Source organism: Trichoplusia ni, chromosome 6, assembly GCF_003590095.1.
Source record: "Trichoplusia ni isolate ovarian cell line Hi5 chromosome 6, tn1, whole genome shotgun sequence".
Lineage (NCBI taxonomy): Eukaryota > Metazoa > Arthropoda > Insecta > Lepidoptera > Noctuidae > Trichoplusia > Trichoplusia ni.
In genome coordinates this window covers 874,329-884,161 of record NC_039483.1, presented here as the reverse complement: position 1 = coordinate 884,161, position 9,833 = coordinate 874,329, and the positions used below count along the sequence as shown (strand labels likewise).

At 33.5% G+C, this 9,833-nt stretch overlaps 1 protein-coding gene across 1 annotated transcript in view; it reads right to left on the bottom strand.

The window, feature by feature from the left end:
- The window catches only part of LOC113495086, a 91,942-nt gene that overhangs the window by 77,689 nt on the left and 4,420 nt on the right, over positions 1–9,833 (bottom strand). The window contains exons 3-4 of the mRNA XM_026873681.1: positions 8,080–8,201; positions 7,685–7,727 (exon numbers count right to left, since the gene is read on the bottom strand). Of these exons, the coding sequence (XP_026729482.1) occupies positions 7,685–7,727; positions 8,080–8,201 (165 nt within the window). The remainder of the gene's footprint in view (positions 1–7,684; positions 7,728–8,079; positions 8,202–9,833) is intronic.

The following is a 9,833-nucleotide window of genomic DNA, read 5'->3' as shown; positions in this document are numbered from 1 at the left end:
ATTAAAAAGTAATTCAGGAATAATTTGAATCTATGTTTAATCAGCTATATTAAAAATAGGAGTGGTCGACGGAGCATTTGTAAATTATTGATTAAATTATAAATTCGTTATTAGTACAATGTTGCGGTTTGATTTTATATTTCAAAAACCCTTGGTATTTCAGGTTCATAATGAAATAATCGAAATGATTTGACAAACAGGACTTCCGCTTAAAGTAAGATTTTATTTATTTATTTTTCAGTCTTTAGGAGTGCTAACAAAGAGAAATGATTATAGAATACTCAAGAGGAATTGGAACTTAAAACTAGAGCTTTATGTACAACAATTACAAGCAACCACAGCTTACGCAGAGTAATTCAAGTCATACAAAATAAAAATTACCTACAATATAAATTTATATCAGGATTCAAGGTTAAAATACGAAAATGTAAATGTATCTTGAAAAGTGATAGAAGAAAGCAGCTTGAGATCTTTGAGAATCAAAAGATATGGTTTGAATGGTTTTCGTAGCAAATGAAAGTTAGCAGGATTTTTTTTCAGCAAAATGTATTTCTACACATTTCTATTTAAAATTCGGAAAAGATAGTTTAGTTTAAAATTAAAATCCAAAACTGTTTCGATACTCAATCGGATTACTTAGATTGAATAATCCGTTAACGCTTATAAAAATTAAAACCAGTCAGTTCCGAACGAATAATAAACTTTTCCTTGCAATAAATAAAAACAAAATATATAAAATCCGCAATTATGAACATCTCTCCACATCAATAAAGTAACTTCAAAATAAATGCTTCTAGACCCACGATTGAAAGCCGTTGAAAGTCTATGAAGACATCCAGCTATAAAGTTTATCATATGTCCTTATATGCCGTGGGCAACCTCCATAGCTTCCTGCACCATTCGCTAATTGGTCCCTGCAGCTAAAAACTTGGCGTATAATAAGGGATAATGCTTTTAAATGTAGATATTTGTATGCCGTCGCGGGCCGCGAACGCGCCCTGTACCTTAATTACTCGTTTATTTGAGAGCTAGTTGATATTGTGGTGTGGAATACTGAGTGTTGACCCCTGGAGATTGATTTATGAACGTATTTAACAAATGTATGTATTTTTAATAACTTGTTATACCGGCTTCGAGGATATGCTTTGAAAGTCCAATTTTGATGAAATTTTAAATACAGCTTCAGCTTCAGTTAGGTATCTAGTCTTCTATCCAGTTTAGGCAGGTTATTTAGTCTAGTCTTCATTTATCATTGATTTAATTTCATACATTCAGTCGTAAATAAATAATAATTAAATGATCTAATAATTGAGATATTTTCTTTCTTCTAAAGCTGGTATTATCAAGTTTTTGATTTTCTAAAAAGTTTAATAGCATCGGTCGGTAAAAATGTAGAAGTACCGAATCAATAAAGTGTCGATGGTTTCGTTAATTAATGAAAAATATGCAAACAATACAGAATTCACTCAAAAACTACAGCATTGGAAGATAAAATCTAAATTAAACATTATATATTAATGTTCAAAGGTAAGTTGTTGTTAGTTAAAACTTCAACACCGGTAGAAACTAGACAGCCAATAGTGGAAGTGCTAACAAAAAACCTTCCCTCCACAAAACACTTTTATTACAAGTACATATATTTACCAAAATGGTCGTTACTACTGTTTGCGGTCAGTAATTTATTGTAATTGGTCAGTTTATTCGTAATGATGCTCGTCTGACTAACTTATGGTGCGATGGGACCAGTCTTGCTTGAGCCCTGCTCCCGCCCATGCCAGCCTAATTTGTTTACATAGTTGTGATGTATTTAAGTTCCTTTTTCCTTAATTGGTAAGCTTGCTGGTTAATTTTGTTTGACATATTTTTGAAATTCTAAGTTGTTGCCATTGTTGGGCACGTGATTTTTTTATTTCACAGAAACTTTGAGCCAGTAGTACCAAAAAGAAGTAAACTTAAAATAACATGGAATGTTAAAAATTAAAAATCATACTTAATGAAATTTAATTTGAAGACATTATAAACATCACCTCGAAAACCGAATTTCGAAGGAATTTTCCGTTTCATCCCGATATTGTAGATAAATTAATGATTCATCTAAGAGCATAGTATCCTATTGGAAAAAAAATGATAGTGAATATTAGTCATCAATATCGGTTATTTTAACACGTTAACCCCATACTTTCCGAGGGGTCTCGTTGTACCAGCGCCATTTTGACATATAAACCTTCTTAGCAGCCAGTTATATGAAAACCTTCTTGGTATTTCTTCCATTTTTTTAAACACACTATTACTTTGTTACCGTATAACGGTTTGAGGTATTTTCAACCAATTTGCAATTGTTCGTTCATTAAATGGACTTTTAGTGAATATTTATTGCTCGAAATGTTGTGTTATTGTTCGCAATTGTACAATTATTTGGTTAATTATGACGCTGTCGGGATGATATTTACGTAGGCTATTAAAAAGTAAAAGAGGAACTATCATTTATATTTTTTAAAGTAATTAAAACATTACATTAAGTTGGATCGTCGTTTAGTTGTGAATATAATGAATAATTTGTATGGTATGCAAATGAAGAGAGAAATAACTTAAGAGTTGGAACATACTACGGAAATAATGGAAAGTAATCATATTATGTAAATACGTTATATATCAATAGCAATCATATCCTACTACTATTATAAAGGCGAAAGTTTGTAAGTATGGATGTATGGATGTTTGTTACTCTTTCACGTAAAAACTAATGAATGGATTTGAATGAAACTTTACCACAATATAGCTTATACATCAGAATAACACAGGCTACAATTTTCGAGGTTTCTAATGTGAGGTCGTAAAAAAACACATTTTTTGCGCTTACATTGCAAACGCTGACTGAATCCTACAAGATAGATAGAAGGCAGGTATAAATTATAACTTATATCTTCTAACCACGCGGACGAAGTCGCGGGCAACAGCTAGTGTTAAATAATTTATTTAGAAAACGTCTTTAAAAACACCGTGATTACTTAGATATAGATCACAGTTTTATTTATTGACTATGATGAAGTCTTCAGCGGCATTACATCCAACATGCATCACCACTCCTCTCACAATACCAGCAGCATCAAACACACCAAATTATATTTCGTCATTTTTAAATAATCACAGTTCAAAAACAGGCCAATTTGTCATAATTAATACGCAACGGAAACCACGCACAACCGCTGCTTACAAAACGAGTAATTGACCACAAAACATGAATTAAACATAATTTACTTTTAATTATCTGATCGATGGCATGCCAGCGCCTACCAGCACATCTTAAAGTTATATTATTGCAGTTGTGGAAGCGGGACAACACTACACAGCTTATAACGGCGTCTCTTTCCCACTTCTGCGATAATATCCCTTGAAAAAGTGGTAAGTCCCAGTTCACCCTTTCGGCCCAATTTAGATTCTTCGCATACCCCGCTCGGTCTTACTGACCAGGCCTGCCCACCTAAGCTGTTGATTTTATCTAGGTAACGGAAGGGTTAAAAATTGTTGCGAGTGAATGTTATGACTTGGATCAAATGTTTTTGTTGGTCGTTGAAATAACTACGCGGACTGAATAAATGTTTCGTTACAAACCAGCTGAGAAAAACTTGAAATTACTATTAAATACATTACATTACTTTAGATTGGGGATTTTAATTTAGATTATTTCTTCTTTTTTTATTAAGGTCCTTCTAATGTATTTTTAGAACACATAGTTATATAACACAAATCAATGAGTTTCTTTAGCCAATATGAATCGATCTTTATCTTTCAATGTCTCTCTTTTATTTTATCAGTGCATTCATATTGATACTTAAATCAAGTCAAACCTTGAACATCAAGTCGTACCAAGAACAAATAAAATTAATCACAGTACGCTGTAAGCTAAGTAAACCAGGCTTCAGACGCTATAAAATACCAACTCCAATACAACCTCAATCAAATATACTCAATTTGATCGCGTATCAAAATCAGCCCGTATTAATAACAGCAGTTGAAAATATAATAATTCTCTCCGCGATACTAAACACGAAGTACCAATTATTTATTTTTATAAACCAACAACAAATCCGATTCGGAATCATAAGATTAAAACCTAAATCATTCTTATTCCTCGCAATAGTCGATTAATCTCATAAATCGTGGACACTACTATTGGTTCTCATTAATCGCGAATCGAAAATGAATAGAATCGAGTTGTCTTTATTATTTGTTCAGGGATATTTTTAATGCCATCATTAAATGAAACTAATTTTATTTCTATTCCACATTATAGATCGTTTTAATATATTTCGAATTAATTGTTTATATTTGACCGTTAGAATCGTTTATAAGTGCATTCAAAATTAGGTACTATATTGCAGCACATGCTGATATTTCTCCAGATTTAGACTCGTACATAAAAAAAATAATTTATTTACCGTACCCAGGAGAATTGCTATGCTAGAAAGCTCTACAATTTAAAATTACTTTGTGGATGTTACAATCGCCTTAATCCTCGTGACATCGCTTAAGTGAAAATCATTCTAGAACAAGAAGTAGGGGCTGAAGTTAATTTAAATTCAGTTGTGAGTGGGCGCGGCTGCGTAATGGCCAAGTGCCACCTATAACTAATCAGCGCACGCCCTCACTGCGATATCGATTCATTTGTCATTCGAAAAGGTAACACACTATAACGAGTGATCGAGATATCAAATCATCTAGGCTGTATAAGATGTTGCCTTTGCCAACAATTATGCGAACGGTTAATTACGAGAAAAGGCTGTGCAGAAAATGCAACGAATGTTGAGCTTTGAGACTGACTTTTGTCTAACCTATGTTATTTGGCGTCAAGTGTCATCCAGTTCAACTGATTATATTATTATAATTTCCCTTAGTGCACCTGTATCAATTTTTCTGTAGTATTTATAAAAAGTTTCGTGGATTCTACGACGTACGAAACAGCTTATTGACAGATTTGTTGACTCCTTACGTATATACATATATATATGCCTCTTTACTTCATAATGATTTTCATATTTTTTTCAATCAGTCTGACAATAATTTACCAAACGACAGATTACATTAGTTTATCACTATAAGTGACTTAAAGTGAAAAAGACTTAATTCTATGTATACAAAGGTTATATTATTATAAAAGGTGCGTAACATTAGTTAACTATGCATATTAAGGCGTCGCTTTAGTGTGCAGAAGCTACAATAGAACCGAGTTATGAAAGTAGAACGCGATTCAGAACGGGCGAGCAACGCCATCTATCGACACAATTAGGTATACTTTAACTAGAAAACCTTACTCTAACCGAAAGGAAAAACTTAGGCTGAATCATAACCTAGCGCAGTATATCGATACATAATATAATTATTATTTGAAACCCAACCACGAGGCAAAAGCAATTTTGTACTTTTGTCAAATAAATATAAACAACACCATGTGACAACAACTCGCAAATATTTATAAAAAAATCTTTTATTAGAAAAAATAATTACAAATGCAAAGTAATCATTAAATTCAACATTAATTAATTCTTCTACATTAAGCTTCCAGGTAGACTAATTTCTAAAAGGATTTACATCCTGCAGGCTAAATTGAGCAAAGATGACAGGCCAGGGCATACGCCGAAGGCATCTTTTGACAGCTAAGACAAAATATGAAAGATTATCTGTCGGGGGCAACATGGCCGCTGCCTGAGTTGATGTTTTAATTAGCCCACAGGCAACGGCACTTAGCCAGACAGCCAATTGGAGCCTCCTTTAGGGCTGCTCCGTCTTTTCATACTACTGTTTTTAAGCCTAGCTTATATGATATAAATTCTTAAATTTTTAAATGTTACTTAATGTATTTTAAACTGGAACATAGACAGATTTTTTTTATTGCGTATTATACTCATTTCTTACTTTTCCGTTTGGATTCCAAGCTCACCGACTGCTTGCTTGATCTACAATTACCCTTACTTAATGCAATATGAACATCCATCTTGAAACTATCCGTAAACTACAGATTGAAACAAATAAGTATTTTTCCCGTAATCCATTTTTACTTACCTTCCACAGACTAATTCAAAAATAAAAAATACAGGGATCGATAGAGCCGTGCTTAAATTTTAGTAGGACCAAATTATGACAATCAACTGCCTTCATTATCCTTACAAACTTTTGCCAATGGTTTTGTCTAAGTTACCTCCTAGCTCAATACCAATTCATATTATCATTGTAATTTTGATCCAATTGTTAAGCTTTCAAGTAACAATCGCACTCAACTTTCGTATTCATTCAAACTCTTTCTAGAAAACTTTCTAGTTTCTTAGTCCTGGCAACCCTGACTTGAGCTCGGTTAGTTACCGCTAAGGGTCCATGAAAATTGTTTTACGCCTTTCCAGTGTCGGCGAATCTCTTCATTTCTGTTGCTAAATTGAAAGCTATGTGTGCAGCCGCCAACAGACACAGCCATTCAATTCTTATATAACTTAAATCTATTCCTTGCAAAACGACGAAGATGTTAATATAATTGAAGATAAGGTATGTAATGGAGAATAAGTATTGTTAATTATACAAGTACCTTCACATTTTTTGAAAAAAGAAATGTATGGGTAAGCTTGAAGTCTTTTTTCCATCGTTTCGCTGTCCACTTTAAAAAACAAACTTTATATAATCTGTTTAAAAGTAGAGCTAGGTATAACTAATAATTTACAGTTTATCTCTCCTCCGAACTATGGAAAACAACGAAAAAACGAAATATAAAATCTCAAATACTAAATATTAGAAAGCCAAAGGCAAGGCTGCCATAATTATGGCCTACGGCTTTCTAATTTTAAAGGACAATTTTTTTCTAATAACACATTTTTAATACTACTCTTACTTAAAAAATTAACTACATTTGCTGTCCTATTGAAAAACGGAACGAATTCATCAATCCCCTCGATCACCTTATATTGATCGCATTAAAAGTATATAGAGCAGTAATCTAAATGTAATTAAACAGCATCCTACATCCACAGCCGCATACAATCACGAATAGAGCACCAATTTACAGAATGATGATTACGACATCCGAGTAATCGTTCTAAATCGATTCATACATTCTCCGTACCGAGTAAGTTATCAGGGCCAATGTTTTACGTCGGCGCAAAGCAATTAACCGTCCGCCGCTCACTTTATTATTTCTCTCCGATTAATCGATTCCACTCGCCATTTTAATAATCGATACCGATCAGTGTCCGATGAGTTATGCTTATTTGTTTTTCGTATTCGCGCTTCGTAATCGATTTTTTGGATGATCGATATGTTTCCTTATGCGTTTTGATTTTAGGACACGATTCGATTTATTGTGAGGCGTGGTCTATTCGATTTATAAATTGGTGCAATTAATATTTGTTTATTGACAATGTACCTATTTGCAAATTAGATTTGTGAATTCAAATTGTATTGCTACGTGTCTCTTATTAAATCCTGTAACCTACTAAGGCTAACACATGCAGTTGTTTGCGTATTTATGAAGACAGTGTGATCTTTAAACCCTTGCTAGCTTGTGTAATATTATAGTAAATCAGAGGAGTTTCTATACAGTCAAATGGAACCTGTAAGTCTGTAACGTATGAGAAACGTGGTTTAATGATCAGACAAACCACAACCTGAAAATGTAGCTTTTTTAAAATACATTATTTGTTACCTTGGATTCGTATCCTGTGGATGCAACGCAGCTGGAGTTGCGCCTGAAAAAAAACAAAGATAACGACCATTTCCATCAGCGAGCAGTAAGTATTGTAAGCATCTCCATAAAAACAAGACCAGAGACAAAATAACTCTACTTTGTGATCCATAGATAAAATGATAAACATCTTACTTCAATAACCAGTCTACATAACAGAGATAAGATCAATTCCAAATTCAAATTTAAATCAGGAGCACTTACAAGCAATTAAACAAATTAGAATCGGTTTTAAAATAATCATGGGGCAAACCAGTCGAGCGGTGTGCGATAGCCATGTATAGTTTAAAAGCCATAATAAACTTTCGAAATGAGTTATGCTGCCAATATGGCGAGGTGATGACAAAAAGACAGACCTCACCGACTTTTACTGTAGTTATAGTTGTTAAATGGGCACACAGCAGCTTTCCTCGTAGCTTCCCGCTGGGCAAATGTCGCACACCTATTACGACGGGTACTGATTGCAGACAAATTGTCGCTGAAAAGACAAATTTTAAAAATAATTACCAAATTAATATTTGGTTAGAGACATAATCGTATTCTTTAATAATAACTCTTTGGATCGGAGTGAACTTGATTGTCAGATACCATAAAAATATCAGATTATCATGATTCCGAGAAATATGTTTAAATACTAGTGGCGATGGATAGAAATACAATCAAAGAGGATATAACCACAAGTAAGTATAACTGAGAAAATTTAAATTTAAATATTTGTCAGGCTACACAAAATTGAATTTGGAATGTCCTATCTTTCGGCTGTACTAACATAAAGTCGAAATACGAAAAAAACAACAGTTTATATAAAACACAGAGCAAATGTTTTTTTCTGCTGTCGGTACTATTACACATACGAGTGTCGTGAAGTAACTGCACTTGTCCAATGGCTAATTAGTCGCGTTCGATTCCCGGTAGCGACTCGCACCGGCCACTTTTTACACAATATAATTTTTAACCAATAGAGATCGTTATCATACAGTAATTAAAGACTTTATAATTACGCATACCTCTCATATATCCCATCCTTTTCACTTATAACAAGTTAGAAAAGGATGGACGAATCACTTTGCTAGGGATGTGAATTATTAAAAAATAATGTGACACATTATGATGACATTATTTTGAAACTAGTTTCATCACCTTTTGGATCTAGTTATTGTTTATAAAAAAGCAAAAAAAAGTGATACTGCTAATTTGCCATTTCATGCTTTTTAACATATTCAATGTTCCAGGTATTTTCGGACTTAAATGAATAAATAACATTTAAAATAAAACTATTGGAAGGAACTTGTTTGTGATGGAGTTAAGGTTATAAGGATAGTTTTAAAAACAAATGGTATTGTTTTTATAGTGAACAGGACTTCGCTACATTATGACCTTATAAGGATCCTCTACCTTAGCCTAAGAAGTACTAGCGTTGTTTAAATCATGTGTGTTTTTACAGACATCATTTTTTGCAAGTTATACGTACGTGTATTTCATATAATGTCTGAGGATTCTTTCTGAATTATACAGTTACACAGAATCGGTGATGAGGACTAAAAATCCTAAAAGAATCCCAGCCATGCTAATAGCTTAATGCTAATTCTGAATTTAAACAAGCGTCCCTTTTCCCCTTAATCACGAAACTGGTTCTTTATTCAAACTACTCCTTATTATGCGAGCTTTCCACCGTCCTTCGTTCTCTTATCTCCCAAACTCTGGGCCATACCTACACCTTTTAAACAAACATTCCTTAAAAAAACAAATCGTCGATCCAGTTTGTCTGAAATCGCCAGGTCGGGCGACATACACTCTTTAATTGACTCCAATTCTAAGAAAGTAATTTCACAAATTACTTTTAGCTACCGGATTTTGAGATCGACACTCGACAACGCTTGGGACCTTGTCGAAATAAAGACGTGAGGCCTTCTGTTCGAATTGCTTCGGACATCGGTGTTATCTTGGTACGAGTTTTAATGTGACAAGGTTCTTAAAGGACCGGTTGGGTCCGAAAAAGAGAAATAGGTAGTCAGGTTGTGTTGTGGGCGGATGAAACTTTATACTATTTGAAACATGTTTGGTTTATTAAACTTGTCTCTGGTTTAAGAACTCTATAAATTATGATAAG